At 40.0% G+C, this 21736-nt stretch overlaps 1 protein-coding gene across 1 annotated transcript in view; it reads left to right on the forward strand.

Annotated features, from left to right (window-relative positions):
* LOC117510338 (GDNF family receptor alpha-2-like) overlaps positions 1–21736 on the forward strand; it is a 347569-nt gene that overhangs the window by 152207 nt on the left and 173626 nt on the right. The window contains exon 4 of the mRNA XM_034170019.1: positions 20903–21281. Within this exon, the coding sequence (XP_034025910.1) occupies positions 20903–21281 (379 nt within the window). The remainder of the gene's footprint in view (positions 1–20902; positions 21282–21736) is intronic.

The following is a 21736-nucleotide window of genomic DNA, read 5'->3' on the forward strand; positions in this document are numbered from 1 at the left end:
TTTGTCTGATCAGACCAGAGAATTTTGTTTCTCATGGTCTGAGAGTCCTTTAGGTGTCTTTTGGCAAACTCCAGATGGGCTGCCATGTGCCTTTTACTAAGGAGCAGTTTCCGCCTGGCCACTCTACCATACAGGCCTGATTGGTGGATTGCTGCAGATATTCTTGTCCTTCTGGAAGGTCCTCCTCTCCCCCCAGAGGAATGCCTTACCTCTGACAGTGTGACCATCAGGTTCTTTGTTACCTCCCTGACTAAGGCCATTCTCCCCCATTTAAGCAATTTAGATGGGTTGGCCTGTTCTAGGAAGTGTCCTGGTGGATCCGAAGTGCTTAGATTTACAGATGATGGAGACCACTGTGCTCATTGAGACCTTCAAAGCAACAGAAATCTTTCTGTACCTTTCTCCAGGTTGGTGCCTCGAGACAATCCTGTCTCGGAGGTCTACAGACAATTCCTTTGACTTCATGCTTGGTTTGTGTTCTGACATGCACTGTCAACTGTGGAACCTTATATGTAGACAGGTGTGTGCGTCTCCAAATCATGTCCAATTAACTGAATTTACCCCAGGTGGGCTCCAGTTAAGCTGTAGAAATATCCCAAAGATGATCACTGGAAACAGGATGGACCAGACCTCAATGGACCTCAATTTTGAGCTTTGTGGCAAAGGCTGTGAATACTTATGTACGAGGCCTGTTAGAAAAGTATCCAACCTTTTTATTTTTTCAAAAACGTGATGGATTTGAATCACGTGTGCTTGCATGAGCCAACCTTAAACCTTTGTGCGCATGCGTGAATTTTTTCATGCCTGTCAATTGCGTCATTTGCTTGTAAGCAGCCTTTGTGTGAGGACGGGTGTTGTCTCTCATCGGATTTTCATTTCAAGGAAAAGGACGGAACGACTGTAGTAGCGCGACTGCATCAAATTTTGCCAGAAACTGGGTGACAGCCAGGTGGAAACCATTCGGAAGATTCAGACGGCTTTTGGTTATGAGCCTATGTGCATCACACAGATTAAGGAGCGGTACAACCAGTTTAAAGACGGCCACACAACGGTGGAGCCATGCTGCAGTCGGCCATCAACATGCTGGAATGACCAGATCATTTCCAAAGTGAACACTGTGGTGATGCTGGACCGTCGTGTGACTATCCGAAAAATTGCGGAAGAGGTGGACATGCCCACCTCTTACACCATTCGGAAGATTCAGACGGCTTTCAGTGGCTTTTCAGTCGTGTGACTATCCGAGAAATTGTGGAACAGGTGGTATCATTTTTCAGAGTCCAGCATGTCCTGTGAGACTTCAACACGGAGGTCCTTTTGCTCCGCCGTTATCAGCTTCGTGCCGAAGCATGAATTTCACTGCCACTCTTTTCATGGCCAAATCTTCTGTCACAGTGGAATGTGCCAAAAAAGTGCTGATGTCCACCTCTTCTGCAATTTCTCGGATAGTCACACGACGGTCCTGCATCACCATAGCATTCACTTTGTTAATGATCTGGTCATTTCAGCATGTTGATGGCCGACCGGAGCGTGGCTCGTTGTGCGGACGTCTTCAAACTGGTTGTACCGCTCCTTAATCTGTGTGATGCCCATAGGATCGTCACCGAAAGCCGCCTGAATCTTCCGAATAGTTTCCACCTGGCTGGTGCCCAGTTTCTGGCAAAATGTGATGCAGTCGCGCTGCTCCAGTCGTTCCGTCTTTTTCCTTGAAATGAAAATCCGACAAGAGACAACACCCGTCCTCACACAAAGGCTGCTTACCAGCAAATGACGCAATCGACAGGCGTGAAAAATTCACACGTGCACAAAGGTTCAAGGTTGGCTCATGCAAGCACACATGATTCAAATCCATCAGGTTTTTGCAAAAAATAAAAAGGTTGGATACTTTTCTAACAGACCTCGTATATGTGATTTCTTAGTTTTTTATTTGTAATAAATTTGCAAAAATCTCAAAACAACTTTTTTCACAATGTCATTATGGGGTATTGTGTGTAGAATTTTGAGGAAAAAAAAAGAATTTCATCAATTAAGAAACAAGGTGGTGACATGAAAAATGTGGAAAAAGTGAATCGCTATGAATACTTTCAAGGTGCACTGTATAACCCCTTTGCTCCCTGACCTTACTTAGCACTCAGATTACACACCATATAAATAGCAAAGTGGGGTTGGGCACACCCCAAATGCAGCTGACTTACATACTTTAGACTGTGCACTATCAAGATAGGGCTTTTAGATTTCTCATAGGTTCATGAATTAAATTAGGTGTACTCTGGCCAACAATAAATTTCAAGAACATGTGCCATTCGAAAATAAATGTGTACAACTGTACCCCAGTAACTTTTTAGGGGTCTAAACATTTTTTGCTATTGATAGGATTATTAGGAACATTAACAAGACAGCATTGAAACAAAGCCGTGTGGCTGTTTGTCAAAGGCAAAATTGAACTCCCCAAACCTGTATGTCCAGCAGGGAGAAAGTGTTTCTCTTTGTTTGTTTTATTTTGGTTTAAAAATTCCTTATATCTTTTACAGTTCTGGCAGCAACACAATGAAAACCAATTATACACTGGCCAACAGTGCCCCTGAGCTGCAATAATTTCATGTAGATGACTCATGCATGAACAAAATTGTACTCTGGAAATCTCGACCTCCAGTAGTATAACAATCTACACCATGAAGCCATACTATTACAGATATTTGTAATAAAATGCTCACAAACGAGGCATTCAGTCATGTTAACATTAGCTGTTACCACTGTGCTATGTGATGCTAGCAACTACATAAAGAATATGTTGCTTTTAAAAGGGACATAAACAAATAAAATTAATCATGATTCACTGGTTTAATGCATTTGCCTTAAAACCTTAGCCAAGTTGTCAGCTACAGTTTGAAAATAAGCTTAAAATTTATACATAAATAAAAATAAAACTTTTTCCTCTTTGTGTTCATTGACAGATCGTAAACCAGCTTTAGAGGTGCATACCGCTACTGACTGTATGGGAGTTTTTGAAAAAATGGCATTAATTATGCTAAGTCAATACAATACAGAACATGAAGTAATACAATGAAAAATAAAACAATCAAAATATACAATAAATATGCAAATGCTATTCGGAAACAGCGTGTTGATGCGCTTTTTCCAATGCTGTGCTTTAATTGTATTTATTTATTTAATGAAAAATGCTTAAACATTGGTAATTACTCTTCACCCGGGCAGATAGGCACCTCTGCTAATTTTTCTTTAAACACTAATATTTAAGACTGTAGTTCAGTTTTTTGCAAAATCGATGTGTGCACTTGTGTACTCTCTGAGCATCACTGCAGAAAATTTAACATAAATCTGTCGAACGGTTGTGTTATTAGCACTGTACAGTACAGTGATGCAAAGTTCTATATTATAAGCTGAAGAAGTCTCATGGTCTGACTCTCCGAAAGCAATTGATCCTCAACCAAATCTGTGTACACGTTATTTCATAATGGAGCCAAAGGCTATGTTGATATATTGGAAAAATCATTATTTAAATGTCATTTCCTGTACTTCATGGCATTGATTGTTGCATTTCTGGTCTTCATTCGTCATCCACTTTATCTGTTCATTCAGTCTATCACGAATAGACCATAGAAGAGACGATGAGGTAAGTTAATGGATATGTATATTGTTATGTACTGAGAGCTGTTGATTGCGCGGCTGATGGGCTGGGTTAATTATTCCGTGCAATAGTCGCACATCTTTCCTGAAATAGGCTGGATTAATTGAAAGCTCTCCAGTATGTCTCAGTAAGTGGCTGTCCAATCTGTTACTCTGTGTCCTCTCATTTTATCTCTCTCTCTCCGTCATGATCAGCTGCCGTAATCAAGTGCTCAAGTCTCTTCTCCCACTTAAAGCTTTTTCCATTTTTGTACTTCTTGTATCAGTACCTTATCAACCCCTTTCTCCTCACATTATGGTGGAATATGTTTGCTGAAAACCTTTGTAGTAATGCACTTGGAAAATCAATTATGGCTCTGTAACACAATACTGCACTTTTCCCCTCCCATCCTCGCTCCTCGGCTTCCTTTCTCTTCTCCCACTATCATCCCCATTTGGGTGCGCACGAGTCAGAGCAATCGAGCTGGTTTTGTGTCTTACGTTTGCCTCAGGACATCCCTTTGAGTTGAAAACCAAATTCCATCTTGGCTCTCAAATCAGAGTTCCTAAAAACTCATCTGTCGCCGTCGCTGCCTCACGTGTGGCTATCACCCGTGGTTGGTGAGATAAATCTCAGTAGCTCATCCTTACATTTTCTTTTCATCCTGAACCCCTCCTCTTCTAGTGGCCCACATTGGAGTCTGGAGATGGCCAAGTGAGATTTAGGAGCTGCAATCCATCAACTTAATCCGGCCCGAACAACTGGACAGCTGCCCTGCTCACCTCTGTGCCAGCAGCGCGGTGCTGCCGTCCTGCAGGCCCACCTCGTGCCAGAAAAACTTTGGCCCTACCTCGGCCTCTTCATGTTCACTGCCAGACTCTCTGCTTGCTATTCTTATTCTAATCACAGATCAGCTGAGCTCGACAGAGTTGGCTACTTGTCTCGCATCCTGCGTAGAATGTTTTGTGTGGGTTAGTGTTGCATAAGTAATTGATCTGAGCACAGTTCTGTCACTTACGCTAACAAGACACTTTGTTCTTAGATGCTGTGTTGCCTCCCTCCTGAGTGCACAAAGATAAACAAAGTGGTATTTTAAGATGAGTTTGAAGATGGAGTGAGTTTGAAGATGGAGTGATCCCTTATTTAAAACTAGAACTCAAACTGTGCAACTCTGCACTGACAGCAAACAAGCCTTGAATTTTACATTGGAATTAAATATATTTATGTCATAAGTTACATTGTTTGGAGTCAGAAGAGTGACAGCTAATTTTGATCATGAAAATAAAATTTGATATTGAAAAACAAAATCTGAATTGAAAAAGGAAACATTGGTATTGAAAAACAATATTAGGACTGAAAACTGTTGCACTGATAAAGACATATACGAGGTCTGTGAGAAAAGTATCGGACCTTTTTATTTTTTTCAAAAACTATATGGATTTGAATCACGTGCGATTACATCAGACAAGCTTGAACCCTCGTGGGCATGCAAGAGTTTTTTCTTTGTCTAACAACTTGCTGAGAGACTGGCACTTTGCTTTATCAAAATTTTTTCAGAACCTGTGAGGCAGATCGAAGTGGACACCATTTGAGAAATTCAGCTGGTTTTTGGTGAAAATTTTAATGGCTGATGAGAGATTACGGAGTGTTACTGTCGCTTTAAGGACTTCCCACAGAGCAGGATGTCACGCCGCGCTCTGAGGCGCTGTCATCAGCCTGTTTCGAGCTGAAAACCTCCAAATTTAAGCCTCTGTTGGCCCAGGACGTTGTGAGAGAACAGAGAACTTTCAGAAGAGGTCGGGCAGGCAGCCGGCGCGGCATGCCGCCACAGGAAAAACACCTCCGTTGGAAGCCTTAAGGACAAGTTGGAACATGTCCAGCTGTTAAACAATTTCTCAGATACTCACTCTACTGAAAGCCATCAAAAGCTGCCTGGTTTTTACAAATGGTTATCAACACGGAGGTATTTTTCCTGTGATGGCGCGCCGCGCTGGCTGTCTGCCGACGCGCCAATCCGTCCGTACGTCTTTCATTACAAAATCTCCTTTAAACAGTGGAATGTCCGGATAAACTGCTGATCCTGACCTCTTCTGAAAGTTCTCTGTTCTCTCACGACATCCTGGGTCAACAGAGGCTTAAATTTGGAGGTTTTGAGCTCGAAACAGGCTGACAACGGCGCCTCGGAGCGCGGCGCGACGTCCCGCTCCATGGGAAGTCCTTAAAGCGACAGTAACACTCCATAATCTCTCATCAGCCGTTAAAATTTTCACTGAAAACCAGCTGAATTTCTCAAATGGTGTACACTTCGATCTGCCTCACAGGTTCTGAAAAAATTTTGATAAAGCAAAGCGCCAGTCTCTCAGCAAGTTGTTAGACAAAGGAATTCCGACGGGAGGGGAGGACCTATGGAGTTAAAATTGTCTCATTAATATTTGTAAATGCACACAGGGTGATCTACAAATAATCATTGATTTGCAAATGTGTTCAGATATCCACAAATGCAAATTTCATATTTGTAACTTGTAAATTGCTTGCCTCTACTGGTGGTTGGCTCTCACTGCGGTATTGTATCACTTCCTGTTCCGGAGCACAGCGGTGTTTTGCTGTATCTGTTAGTTGTTTAATCTGTGCAGTTAGATTGATCTAGTTAACTAGATAATGATTTGTTTCACAGTGTAATCTTCACGTGCCTTAACTAAAGCACTCCCTCTGCTGAATCACCTCTAAATTATTTACACATTATTCACTTTGTGTGTTTTTAGGAATCCGCTAGCTTAGCGCAGCTACTAGCTCTTAGCCGGTTTAGCATGGCGGCTTCTCCTGTCTCTCCTGCACTTTTCTGCTCTGGGTGTGAAATGTTTAGTTATTCCTCGGCCTCCTTTAGCAGTAATGGTACTTGTAATAAGTGTAGCTTATTCGTAGCTTTAGAGGCCAGGCTGGGTGAATTGGAGACTCGGCTCCGCACCGTGGAAAATTCTACAGCTGAAAATTCTACAGCTAGGCAGGCCCCTGTAGTTGGTGCGGACCAAGGTAGCTTAGCCGCCGTTAGTTTCCCTCTGGCAGATCCCGAGCAGCTGGGAAAGCAGGCCGACTGGGTGACTGTGAGGAGGAAGCGTAGTTCTAAACAGAAGCCCCGTGTACACCGCCAACCCATTCACATTTCTAACCGTTTTTCCCCACTCGATGACACACCCGCTGAGGATCAAACTCTGGTTATTGGCGACTCTGTTTTGAGAAATGTGAAGTTAGCGACACCAGCAACCATAGTCAGTTGTCTTCCGGGGGCCAGAGCAGGCAACATTGAAGGAAATTTGAAACTGCTGGCTAAGGCTAAGTGTAAATTTGGTAAGATTGTAATTCACGTCGGCAGTAATGACACCCGGTTACGCCAATCGGAGGTCACTAAAATTAACATTGAATCGGTGTGTAACTTTGCAAAAACAATCTCGGACTCTGTAGTTTTCTCTGGGCCCCTCCCCAATAGGACCGGGAGTAACATGTTTAGCCGCATGTTCTCCTTGAATTGCTGGCTGGCTGAGTGGTGTCCAAAAAATGAGGTGGGCTTCATAGATAATTGGCAAAGCTTCTGGGGAAAACCTGGTCTTGTTAGGAGAGACGGCATCCATCCCACTTTGGATGGAGCAGCTCTCATTTCTAGAAATCTGGCCAATTTTCTTAAATCCTCCAAACCGTGACTATCCAGGGTTGGGACCAGGAAGCAGAGTTGTAGTCTTACACACCTCTCTGCAGCTTCTCTTCTCCTGCCATCCCCTCATTACCCCATCCCCATAGAGACGGTGCCTGCTCCCAGACCACCAATAACCAGCAAAAATCTATTTAAGCATAAAAATTCAAAAAGAAAAAATAATATAGCACCTTCAACTGCACCACAGACTAAAACAGTTAAATGTGGTCTATTAAACATTAGGTCTCTCTCTTCTAAGTCCCTGTTAGTAAATGATATAATAATTGATCAACATATTGATTTATTCTGCCTTACAGAAACCTGGTTACAGCAGGATGAATATGTTAGTTTAAATGAGTCAACACTCCTGAGTCACACTAACTGCCAGAATGCTCATAGCATGGGCCGAGGCAGAGGATTAGCAGCAATCTTCCATTCCAGCTTATTAATTAATCAAAACCCAGACAGCGCTTTAATTCATTTGAAAGCTTGACTCTTAGTCTTGTCCATCCAAATTGGAAGTCCCAAAAACCAGTTTTATTTGTTATTATCTATCGTCCACCTGGTCGTTACTGTGAGTTTCTCTGTGACTTTTCAGACCTTTTGTCTGACTTAGTGCTTAGCTCAGATAAGATAATTATAGTGGGTGATTTTAACATCCACACAGATGCTGAGAATGACAGCCTCAACACTGCATTTAATCTATTATTAGACTCAATTGGCTTTGCTCAAAATGTAAATGAGTCCACCCACCACTTTAATCATATCTTAGATCTTGTTCTGACTTATGGTATGGAAATTGAAGACTTAACAGTATTCCCTGAAAACTCCCTTCTGTCTGATCATTTGTTAATAACATTTACATTTACTCTGATGGACTACCCAGCAGTGGGGAATAAGTTTCATTACACTAGAAGTCTTTCAGAAAGCGCTGTAACTAGGTTTAAGGATATGATTCCTTCTTTATGTTCTCTAATGCCATATACCAACACAGTGCAGAGTAGCTACCTAAACTCTGTAAGTGAGATAGAGTATCTCGTCAATAGTTTTACATCCTCATTGAAGACAACTTTGGATGCTGTAGGTCCTCTGAAAAAGAGAGCTTTAAATCAGAAGTGCCTGACTCCGTGGTATAACTCACAAACTCGCAGCTTAAAGCAGATAACCCGTAAGTTGGAGAGGAAATGGCGTCTCACTAATTTAGAAGATCTTCACTTAGCCTGGAAAAAGAGTCTGTTGCTCTATAAAAAAGCCCTCCGTAAAGCTAGGACATCTTACTACTCATCACTAATTGAAGAAAATAAGAACAACCCCAGGTTTCTTTTCAGCACTGTAGCCAGGCTGACAAAGAGTCAGAGCTCTATTGAGCCAAGTATTCCTTTAACTTTAACTAGTAATGACTTCATGACTTTCTTTGCTAATAAAATTTTAACTATTAGAGAAAAAATTACTCATAACCATCCCAAAGACGTATCGTTATCTTTGGCTGCTTTCAGTGATGCCGGTATTTGGTTAGACTCTTTCTCTCCGATTGTTCTGTCTGAGTTATTTTCATTAGTTACTTCATCCAAACCATCAACATGTCTATTAGACCCCATTCCTACCAGGCTGCTCAAGGAAGCCCTACCATTATTTAATGCTTCGATCTTAAGTATGATCAATCTATCTTTATTAGTTGGCTATGTACCACAGGCTTTTAAGGTGGCAGTAATTAAACCATTACTTAAAAAGCCATCACTTGACCCAGCTATCTTAGCTAATTATAGGCCAATCTCCAACCTTCCTTTTCTCTCAAAAATTTTTGAAAGGGTAGTTGTAAAACAGCTAACTGATCATCTGCAGAGGAATGGTCTATTTGAAGAGTTTCAGTCAGGTTTTAGAATTCATCATAGTACAGAAACAGCATTAGTGAAGGTTACAAATGATCTTCTTATGGCCTCAGACAGTGGACTCATCTCTGTGCTTGTTCTGTTAGACCTCAGTGCTGCTTTTGATACTGTTGACCATAAAATTTTATTACAGAGATTAGAGCATGCCATAGGTATTAAAGGCACTGCGCTGCGGTGGTTTGAATCATATTTATCTAATAGATTACAATTTGTTCATGTAAATGGGGAATCTTCTTCACAGACTAAGGTTAATTATGGAGTTCCACAAGGTTCTGTGCTAGGACCAATTTTATTCACTTTATACATGCTTCCCTTAGGCAGTATTATTAGACGGCATTGCTTAAATTTTCATTGTTACGCAGATGATACCCAGCTTTATCTATCCATGAAGCCAGAGGACACACACCAATTAGCTGAACTGCAGGATTGTCTTACAGACATAAAGACATGGATAACCTCTAATTTCCTGCTTTTAAACTCAGATAAAACTGAAGTTATTGTACTTGGCCCCACAAATCTTAGAAACATGGTGTCTAACCAGATCCTTACTCTGGATGGCATTACCCTGACCTCTAGTAATACTGTGAGAAATCTTGGAGTCATTTTTGATCAGAATATGTCATTCAATGCGCATATTAAACAAATATGTAGGACTGCTTTTTTGCATTTGCGCAATATCTCTAAAATTAGAAAGGTCTTGTCTCAGAGTGATGCTGAAAAACTAATTCATGCATTTATTTCCTCTAGGCTGGACTATTGTAATTCATTATTATCAGGTTGTCCTAAAAGTTCCCTGAAAAGCCTTCAGTTAATTCAAAATGCTGCAGCTGGAGTACTAAGGGGGACTAGAAGGAGAGAGCATATCTCACCCATATTGGCCTCTCTTCATTGGCTTCCTGTTAATTCTAGAATAGAATTTAAACTTCTTCTTCTTACTTATAAGGTTTTGAATAATCAGGTCCCATCTTATCTTAGGGACCTCATAGTACCATATCACCCCAATAGAGTGCTTCGCTCTCAGACTGCAGGCTTACTTGTAGTTTGTAGGGTTTGTAAGAGTAGAATGGGAGGCAAAGCCTTCAGCTTTCAGGCTCCTCTCCTGTGGAACCAGCTCCTAATTCAGATCAGGGAGACAGACACCCTCTCTACTTTTAAGATTAGGCTTAAAACTTTCCTTTTTGCTAAAGCTTATACTTAGGGTTGGATCAGGTGACCTTGAACCATCCCTTAGTTATGCTGCTATAGACTTAGACTGCTGGGGGGTTCCCACGATGCACTGAGTGTTTCTTTCTCTTTTTGCTCTGTATGCACCACTCTGCATTTAATCGTTAGTGATTGATCTCTGCTCCCCTCCACAGCATGTCTTTTTCCTGGTTCTCTCCCTCAGCCCCAACCAGTCCTAGCAGAAGACTGCCCCTCCCTGAGCCTGGTTCTGCTGGAGGTTTCTTCCTGTTAAAAGGGCGTTTTTCCTTCCCACTGTCGCCAAGTGCTTGCTCACAGGGGGTCGTTTTGACCGTTGGGGTTTTTACATAATTATTGTATGGCCTTGCCTTACAATATAAAGCGCCTTGGGGCAACTGTTTGTTGTGATTTGGCGCTATATAAATAAAATTGATTTATTGATTAAATTGGTCTTTGCAAATAATGTTGTATTTGCAAATATAAAACTTAATTTGTAAAAAAAAAATTACATTTGTAAAACTGGAAATTGTATTTGTGAATTGAGTTTCAGCATTTGTTGATCACCAGTTACACGCATTCATCGCTTTCCTTTGCAACGTCATTTTGAGACATTCTTTCATTGATGTGGCAAGCTGAATTATGTTTTTAAATTATGTGTCCGTAGATTTCATCATGGGAAAGGGGGCGGGGGTGTTAGTGTTGTACTCTTTAACGCAGTGGTTCAAATAAGCGTATTAAACAGCATTGCGCCTGTTCGTGCTCCGTGACTCAGACATGCTGCAAAACTACTTCTTTTAAAAACTTGAAAGTTCTAAAAGTTGCTACATTTAGCTAAGCTTCGCACAGGAGCCACACAGCGTTACAGCAGCAACCAACCAGTCCCACTTTACGACAACTGTCGCAACAGCCAGGCTCTGCGGATCCGAGGAAACTGATTTTTATCTGTAACACGCAGATCAGTGTCCGCTGACTTATAAAACTTGCATTATGTCGTAAAAAAAAGAAACACTTTACAATAAGCATTTTAAATACTCAGTAACGATTACGATTAAAGAGTCATGAATGGAACCACACTGCCATCTAGTGGATATCCAGTGTGCGTGTGTATTTGTGAATCAGTCAGCATTTGTTTGTGGATCTGTGTTCGCGAAAAGAATGTCTCAAAATGACGTTGCAGAGGAAAGTGACGAAGGCGTGTAATTGGTGATCCACAAATGCTGAAACTCAATTCACAAATACAATTTCCAGTTTTACAAATGTATTTTTTTTTTTTTTACAAATTAAGTTTTATATTTGCAAATTTCCAGTTTTACAAATGTATTTTTTTTTTATTTTTTTTTTACAAATTAAGTTTTATATTTGCAAATACAACATTATTTGCAAAGACCAATTCACAAGTTACAAATATGAAATTTGCATTTGTGGATATCTGAACACATTTGCAAATCAATGATTATTTGTAGATCACCCTGCGTGCATTTACAAATATTAATGAGACAATTTTAACTCCATATGGACCACTCCTCACTCAAAGCCTGCTCACAGGCGAATGACGTAACCGACAGGCGTGAAAAAACTCACGCATGCGCACAAGGGTTCAAGGTTGGCTGATGTAATTGCACGTGATTCAAATCCATATAGTTTTTGAAAAAAATAAAAAGGTACGTTACTTTTCTCACAGACCTCGTGTATATATATATATATATATATATATATATATATATATATATATATATATATATATATATATATATATATATATATATATATATATATATATATATGTATATATATTTTCATGTGGCTGTAAGAGATAAATGGTTTAGTTTCAAAGGTGGGGAATGGATCAGATGTCTGCCTGGGTGGTTGCCTTTCAGGACACAAGGAGGTTCCTTACTTAACTTCCCAGTCTACTCCCATTTTGTTTACTTCCCATTTCATCTACTCTCAGAAATGTAGAGTAGTGGCATTTCCTCTACTCACGTATTTCCCTGATTTTGTCTTAATTATTAAAAGATTTTGAGTTATAAGAGGTTGTAATGATTAGATAAACCAAAAATATCCCCCAATTTTCAATAATGATAATAATAAAAAAAAAATCAGAATTTTTATTTAGGGTTAGGGTTAGCCTGGAGTTTATTTTGTATTTGTATCAGTTGCTATATTTAAAGACAAAAATAAGTCATTAATATTTCTCCTAATTAGAAGTTAATTTCCTTAATTTCAGCAAAAAATAAAAACTACCAACTAAAAGTTGAATATTAAGTTTCATTTGCATAAAAATCCAAAACAAAATTGGAGTAGACGAAATGGAATTTATGTACTTTCCTAAGAGTAGACAAAATGGGAGTAGACCAACTGGGAATAAACCACTCCTTAGACAGACCTGTTTAAATTATTGAAAACTTGTACATCTCACTGTGAAAAGGATTTAAAAAATAATCAAGAATCCATATCATAATCTTGATTATTAGAATATTTACAGTATCATTCCTGTTGATACGATTGGTCATTAACCTGTGGGCCCCCTCACGAGCAGGGTAATCACTCCTGTGTGTGTGTGGGTGTGTGTGTGTGTGTGTGTGTGTGTACAAAAGACCTACAAAACAGCAATGCAGAAAACAGATTTTCCCCAAACCTGTTGGTAATATTATGTGGGTTCGTGTCTCCAGATGTTTAACCTTTGGAACAGATTGGTCAAAGTTCAAGGTCAAGCAAAACATTGCACTCAAGGTCACCAAAACAAATCCCAGGATTATCTGTATGTTGATTTTTCCACAACATTTAACAATGCGATGAGAAATTTGATCACAAGCTCAGTATAATGATTGTGATTGATTGATATGTGTTCGTGATGAAGTCATAATATGACATCACAACATGCTGTCTGATGTCTTTCATTCCAAACAGTTTTGTGAGGATCATTTATAAATGTTAATGATTGGGTTGAAATTGAGGGAAATTGCATATTTCACTATGTTAAAGCCACAAAATTAACAAGTCAGAATCAACATCTGGCCAACAATAAAGGTTCTTCACCTGTGTTGGTCATTTAAACTCACTTTGTGATTCTGAGTTATCCTGCTAAGAGGCAAACAGAGAGACAAACAAGAGCGCAGAGGAAACAACTCTTTATAAAAAGGGGATTCTCCTTTGGTTGATCCACAAATGAAAGATCTACCTGGCCTGTTGTCAAATGCAAGCACAGAATTTCTTTTTGAACTCTGTTGAATTCAGAACTTGTCTCTAAAGAATCCAGCGCCGTTTATCAGAGGACGTGCTACATTTTACCTTGACACATCTAAATGAAGTTGTGGTTATGGCGAAAGCGAGATTAACTGTGTTTTCTTCTCTCGCTGATGAAATCCTGATACTCCACTCCTGCTGTTCTTCAGTGGCAGTGAGTTTTGTTTTATCTGACATGATCTGAAACCACAAAGTCATTAATTTTAGGGTTCTGCGTATTTATTTATTTTTCTCCCCGCCCCTCCTGCTGTGGACTGAATTGCTCTATGTATCCCCATTTCTAGGATTGATAATGTGCAATTCACCACTTGGAAACAATACGGCGTCTCTGACACACCTCTCTAAAACAAATGGTATCTTTCCTGCTCGAGGCCGTCTGATAGACACAGAGTGAGATTGGTTCTGTTGAATAAGAGATGAATCTCTGTGGGTGTCACCGTGCCGTCACGACCTCTGAAATATCATTATCTACAGGGGAGAGGGGTTAACTTCTCTAATATAGCTTGAATGCAAGAGTGAAGTGCCACAAGTGAGCATGTGCCTGCTTTATTAGTGGTATATCTCAGACAAATATGTGAATTTTTTCATTTGGTGTGCATAAACTGTTTCCTGCAAAAATGATGTGCAGCCTGAGGGATAATTACAACAGCTCAGTTTGCAAATTCACAAAAAACAAATGAAAAAAAAAAAAAAAAACACAAGGGAATTTAATCGTGCTTGAAACATCCAGCAAGTGGTTCATACAATCCCAAAAAAACATCTACTGCATCGTGTGCTTTATTTTTATAATATGAGTACATTTTGTATTGTGACCAGTATTTTTGTCTGTGTGGCTTCTAAGAGCTTTTATTTCCATTAAATGGGTCAAAAAATGGATTCTTATCTGACAATTTCCGCCAAACATGGCTGTTGTTTTTTTTTGGGGGGGGGGGGGAGTGGGGGGCTGAATATCATAATCCAACTATAATTTATATTGCTTTTGTGTACGTTTGTTGCCATCCGGCATTATTCTGCCAACTGCTCTGCTGACACGGGTCCAATTGCCGCCATAGTCTGCCAAGAAATGCATTATGATCATGGATTTCTGTTGACATTTTCTGCATCTCAAGCGCTGGCCGATTTACAACCCCAATTCCAATAAAGTTGGGACGTTGTGTGAAATGTAAATAAAAACAGAATACAATGATTTGCAAATCCTCTTCAACCTATATTCAATTGAATACACCACAAAGACAAGATATTTAATGTTCAAACTGATAAACGTTATTGTTTTTGTGCAGATATTTGCTCATTTTGAAATGAATGCCTGCAAACACGTTTTAAAAAAAGCTGGGGCAGTGGTATGTTTACCACTGTGTTACATCACCTTTCCTTCTAACAACACTCAATAAGCGTTTGGGAACTGAGGACACTAATTGTTGAAGCTTTGTAGGTGGAATTCTTTCCCATTCTTGCTTGATGTACAACTTCAGTTGTTCAACAGTCTGGGGTCTCCGTTGTCGTATTTTGCGCTTCATAATGCGCCACACATTTTCAATGCAGGTCTGGACTGCAGGCAGGCCAGTCTTGTACCCGCACTCTTTTACTACAAAGCCACGCTGTCATAACACGTACAGAATGTGGCTTGGCATTGTCTTGCTGAAATAAGTAGGGACGTCCCTGAAAAAGACGTTGCTTGGATGGCAGCATGTGTTGCTCAAAAACCTGGATGTACCTTTCAGCATTGATGCTGCCATCACAGATGTGTAAGTTGTCCATGCCATGGGCACTAACACACCCCCATACCATCACAGATGCTGGCTTTTGAACTTTGCACTGGTAACAATCTGGATCATTGTTTTCCTCTTTTGTCCGGAGAACGCAACGTCCATGATTTCCAAAAACAATTGAAATGTGGACTCATCAGCACACTTTTCCACTTTGTGTCTGTCCATTTCAAATGAGCTCTGGCCCAGAGAAGGCGGTGGCGTTTCTGGATGTTGTTGATGTATGGCTTTCACTTTGCATGGTAGAGATTTTAACTTGCACTTGTAGATGCAACAACAAACTGTGTTAACTGACAATGGTTTTCTGAAGTGTTCCTGAGCCCACGCAGTAAGATCATTTACACAATGATGTCGGTTTTTAATGCAGTGCAGGTCAGGGATCGAAGGTTACGGGCATTCAGTGTTGGTTTTCGGAATTGCTGCTTATGTGTAGAAGGTTCCCCAGACTCTCTGAATCTTCTAATTATATTATGGACTGTAGATGATGGAATCCCTAAATTCCTTGCAATTGAACATTGAGAAACATTGTTCTTAAACTGTTGGACTATTTTTTTTTCACCCAGTTGTTCACAAGTGGTGATCCTCGCCCCATCTTTGCTTGTGAATGGCTGAGCCTTTTGGGGATGCTCCTTTTATACCCAATCATGACACTCACTTGTTTCCAATTAGATGTTCTTTGAGCATCCATCAACTTTCCCAGTCTTTTGTTGCCCCGTCCCAACTTTTTTGAAATGTGTTGCAGGTAGGGTTGAGCCGGATACTCATTTCAGACGATAATCCGGTATGAATAAAGCATTTTTGATGAGCACGAGCATGATCCGGATAAAACTCGTCAATATCTCTGTTCGTGCTAAAGGAAAATCCTGATTGGCTAACTGACTGTCTTCATGCTTTGTGATTGGCCAGTCACACACAGCGCCCGCCCCGTCCTACACAGACACGTCTCACTGTTGCTTCTCACACACACCGACAGGAACTGATCTCTCTCTGTGTTTGGTTTGACTCCAGCTAACATTGCTGTGCTCCGTAATTTTTCTTCAATTCGCCTCTGTTTTGGTTTGTATGGTATTTAAACTTACTTGGTGAACTTGTTTCGTAACGTACACAGTACATTTGACAAGACAGAGCTGAAAGCGGCTGGTGTTGTGTCGCTCACTGCCTCCACTCCGGTCGGGTTTATTTTTAACTGTTTGTTTGCTGGCTGGTGATATAAAGTCAGTTGGAAAACTTTGCTTGTACTGAATGCGGTGCTTTTGAGAAGAATACAGTGAACAAGGCTGACATATTATTTCCCTGTTTGCCATCACTGGATGTTTGCATGAATCACCAAGTTCACACAGATCATTAAAAAATAAACAGTCTTAGAACAACCTCTCTCTCTCTGTCACACACACGTGCACACGGACACACACGCACAGACACCTTAATCAAAATGCCAACAACATTAGGTAGTAAAAATAAATAAATAATTGAAAAAAAATATCACAGTTTGATCATAAAATTAAAATAATAATAATAATAATAATAAAGAACATTGTGTTGAGTATGACAACTCTTGTTCATGCATACTTAGTTCATAATTTCCTACTACACTGAATGTCAATTCTGAGGCTGTTCTATAAATATTGATTCATACACTTAATAATATTCATGTTCTGAGTTTATAAAAAACTTGTTCTATAAAATAGTTCCTTTAATATTGTGATCAAAAACATTGAATTCTGAGGCTGTTCTGTAAATATTCATTCATACACTTAAGAATATTCATGTTCTGAGTTTATAAAAAACTTGTTCTGTAAAATAGGTCTCTTACTTTTGTGATCAAAATCATTGATTTGAATCTCAATGTTGAGGCTGTTCTGTAAATAGGACGCCCCACAATGGTGCACGGCGCGCCGCGCTCCGAGCCGCCATCGAGAGGCAGAAAACACCACATCATTTCTAAACGGATGGCTGTGTGGAGCCGGGACTGTCGTGAGCAATTTCCCTGGTTATCACAAGAGCTGGACATCAGCCATTTTCCGGCAGATTTCACTTTTAACAAGAGATTTTGTCATGGAAAGCCGCGCGGAGGCTTCACGCGTCAGGACCGATTCGCTGATTGAGCGAGAGGGCGGCCCGGAGCGCGGCGCGCCGTGCACCATTGTGGGGCGTCCTTAAAGCTGTAGTAACAGTCCTTATTCTCTGTGAAGCCCATAAAATTTTCACCGAAAGCCAGATAAATTTTTCGAATGGTTTCCAGCTGCTTGTCTCTAACAGTTTCTGAAAAAATTCTGATGGAAAAAAGCCCAAATCATTCCGCCATTTCCTCGCAATGAAACAACGACGAGAGGGGTGGAGCAGTGCTCACTCAAAGCCTGCCCACAGGCGAATGATGCAACCGACAGGCGTGGAAAAACTCACGCATGCGCACGAAGGTTCAAGCTTGGCTGACGTAAAAACATATGAATCAAATCCATATAGTTTTTGAAAAAAATAAAAAGGTACAATACTTTTCTCACACACCTCGTACAGCAACTTCTGATCAATCCAGATCAATTTCAGACTTAAAATAATGTACAGCTGTAAGCCCCATCCATTTTGGGTTAAACCACGCCCACTTCTGGTTTAGTCCCCACCCACTCTGAGTACAGATACAGATCATTTAGATGGTTGAACAAATACAGATACAGATAGTGGTGTACTCGCTTATCCCTAGTTGCAGACAACCATTTCAAAATGAGCAAATATTTGCACAAAAACAAAAATGTCTGTCAGTTTGAACATTAAATATCTTGTCTTTGTGGTGTATTCAGTTGAATATAGGTTGAAGAGGATTTGCAAATCATTGTATTGTGTTTTTATTTACATTTTACACAACGTCCCAACTTCATTGGAATTGGGGTTGTATTTTTTTATGTACCTCCAAGGCTTCATCTTTGCCACCATGATTGTTTTGTTTTTTTTCCTAATATTTATTTCATTCATTTAAAAGCAGAAAAGCAGAAATGAGTACATTACAAGACACTGAATGAAAAGGAGCAGAGAGAAGAACATGTCTTATACGAGGTCTGTTAGAAAAGTATCCGACCTTTTTTTTTTTTTCAAAAACCATATGGATTTGAATCACGTGTGATTGCATCAGCCAAGCTTGAACCTTCGTGCGCATGCGTGAGTTTTTTCACGCCTGTCGGTTGCGTCATTCGCCTGTGAGCAGGCTTTAAGTGAGGTGTGGTCCACCCCTCTCGTCTATTTTTTATTGCAAATAAATGTCTGAATGATTTGGATCCTTGCTGCATCAATTTTTTTTCCAGAAACTGTGAGAGACCTCCAGGTGGACACAGTTTGGAAAATTAATATGGCTTTCAGGGACGATTTTATGGGGATTACACAGATTAAGGAGTGATCCAGACGGTTTAAAGACCGCCCACAACTGCTGAGAGCGCGACACACTCCCAGCCCCCATCGACAGGCTGACACCCCGCTGGAACAACCAGATCATTTCCAACGTGAAGGCTTTGTTGATCCGGGACCTCGTCTAACTTTCACAAAAAGGCTGAAGATGTGGACATCAGCACTTTTTCGGTACATTCCACCGTTACAGGAGTTTTTTTCATGGAAAGAAAAGCGGAGGGACGCGCCACGGAGCCGTTCATTACGCAGGACAAAACCACCTCGGTGTTGGTCTCACAGGACAGCTTAAAGGTGGATTTCTTTTCTTTCCATGAATCGGAAATGTCGAATGTTTTGTTCTGAATCCATACTGAGCATTATTTAAAATATGATGTTTCTCAATGAATTTGTCCAACCTTGTCACAAAAACGTTTTCCATAATTTTAGAAACTGTGGAAGCAATGACACTGGCCTGTAATTTGAAAAATTATGTTTGTCTCCATTTTTATATAATGGGACTACCTTGGCAATTTTCATTTCGTCTGGGAAAATTCCTGTTGACAGAGACAGATTACAAATGTAAGTGAATGGTTCAATAACAATTTCTATTATACTTTTTACAGTCATCATGTCTAAATCTTCATAGTCAGTTGATCTTTTGCTTACACAGTTTTTTACAATATTTCTTATTTCATCTTTTTCCACATTGTCAAGGAAAATACTATTGACCGTATTTACATGTGTATTTAATTTATCTTCTACTATTAGTTTATTTCCCACCAGACTTGATCCCACATTTGAAAAATAATCATTAAACTCATTTGCAACTTCTTTTATGTCATATATCTCTTTATTTTCCTTGACAAAGTAATTTGGAAAAGTTGATTTCACTCCATCACTTTTAATCACACTATTTATAATTCCCCATGTTGCCTTTATATTATCTTTACTCTTATTTAATTGTTCACTATAATAATCTTTTTTTGTTTCCTAATTATTGTCAATAGTTTATTTTTATATTTTTTGTATCTGTGTTCTGTTTCCTTTGTATTTTTAAAAAGCACCTATATAAATAGTTTTTCTTTACACAAGCATTTTTTATTCCCTTAGTCAGCCATGGTTTATTTACTCTTTTCTTACAAATTTTTATTAATTTACAGTTTTTATTATATTTATTTTTTATTATTTTTTTATTTTTTTATTATATGATTCATGATATGCACAATGTTGCTAATGTTGTGTTCAAAACACTCAGAAGGTCGGACATTCCATCCTCTAGCTCAGAGGTAAATGCCCAAAGGTTCATTCGGAAACTCGTGAGACTACATTAGTAATGTAAAGGTCCTTTCCATTTAAAGAAACAAGAACAGAAATGGGTTTTTTCTTAAACCTCTAAAAATATTTGTTTCTTTGTTTGCTTACTTGTTCACATCACATCAGGCTCTATGAAGTGTTTTTAGCTCCAAATTTAATGTCTGCTTTTAAAACAGTTTCTGACCTGCAAGCTAAAAATGCAGAAATAAATACTCTGTTTACTTCATTATCAAACAAATTCGAAAAACATTAAATACACTTCCACTGGGTCGACGTGACATAAAATTCAGAATGATAGTCTGATGTACTAATATAATCATAATTACATCATTGTAATACATGCAAATAAATCATGCATTAGCATCCAATTTGGAATCTGGGTTTAATTCTTTCATATTTCACTTCACTCAAGGTTGCAAAGGCACTGAATCAATAATTCACTTAGAGTGGATACAGGCTAGTTGCAAGCATCCCTCCAGTGGCTTAGAGTTGGTTGAGAAAACAGAGAGGATGAGATGATATTGAATATTCTCCTTCAGTGTTCAAGTGTAACATTTGTAATGAACTCCCCTACGGTTCGGGATGCAGAACGCGCTGTTGTATGTCTTGATCTTTTGTCTGAGCACAGCCCTCCTTAAATTATATCAAACTGATGTTGTTGAATCGGACAAATGATTGATGGGTTTATATTTTGTGTGATGTCTTTCTATTGGTACCAGGCTTAAATGGTAGTATTCACACAAATTCAGTAAGTCCATATTAAATATCACTCACACTTGCATTGGATATAATCACGTGTCCCATCTCTTTGTGTTACTAACAGGGATGCACACCGTCGCCCTGAAAGGTTTGCACTGTCCCGATGCTGGCAAACCCTGCAACCCCTGCCTCGACGCAGCCAAAGCCTGCAACTTGAACAGCGTCTGCAAGAAGCAACGTTCTACCTACATCTCCACCTGCAGCAAGGGGGACCACAACAAGGGGGAAACCTGCAACCGAAAGCGCTGCCACAAGGCGCTGAGGCAGTTCCTGGACCGGGTGCCCACCGAGTTTAGCCACCGGCTGCTGTTCTGCCCATGCCAACATGAAGGCTGCTCTGAAAGACGCAGACAGACCATCGTGCCTGACTGCTCCTTCAAAGATAAGGTCATACCCAACTGTCTGGAGCTACGGAGGGTCTGCCGGCAGGACCCACTGTGCAGGTGAAGGGAGTGGGGACAACTCAACATTTCTGACCGTGGATGTTTTATGTGTGTGTGTGTGTGTGTGTGGATTAGTATAATTTTACTTTTTTGGGTTGAGCACATGAGATGAGCTCCCACTAAACACATCTGAGGATTTATTATCATCTCTGTATATGCATGGAGGATGAGGAACAAAGAAAATTAAATCGAAGAGTTCCTGTTTGATGGAAATTTCTGTCATCCCTTAGCAGTCTAAAGTTTTATATCTCGCTGCTGTAACTTTGCCAGGGAAGTAATTATACTTTCAGGGAAACCGTGGCTATTAGACATGGGATGAAGATGTGAGGCTAAGTTGAAGGGACAACGCTCAATTAAGCCGAACAAAACATTAGTGGATCACTTTGGCTGCATGGGGCCTCTGTTGGATTCAGGCGGCCACATTCAATTCACACCTACCCATCCGTGACATGTCT

Source organism: Thalassophryne amazonica, chromosome 5, assembly GCF_902500255.1.
Source record: "Thalassophryne amazonica chromosome 5, fThaAma1.1, whole genome shotgun sequence".
Taxonomy (NCBI): domain Eukaryota; kingdom Metazoa; phylum Chordata; class Actinopteri; order Batrachoidiformes; family Batrachoididae; genus Thalassophryne; species Thalassophryne amazonica.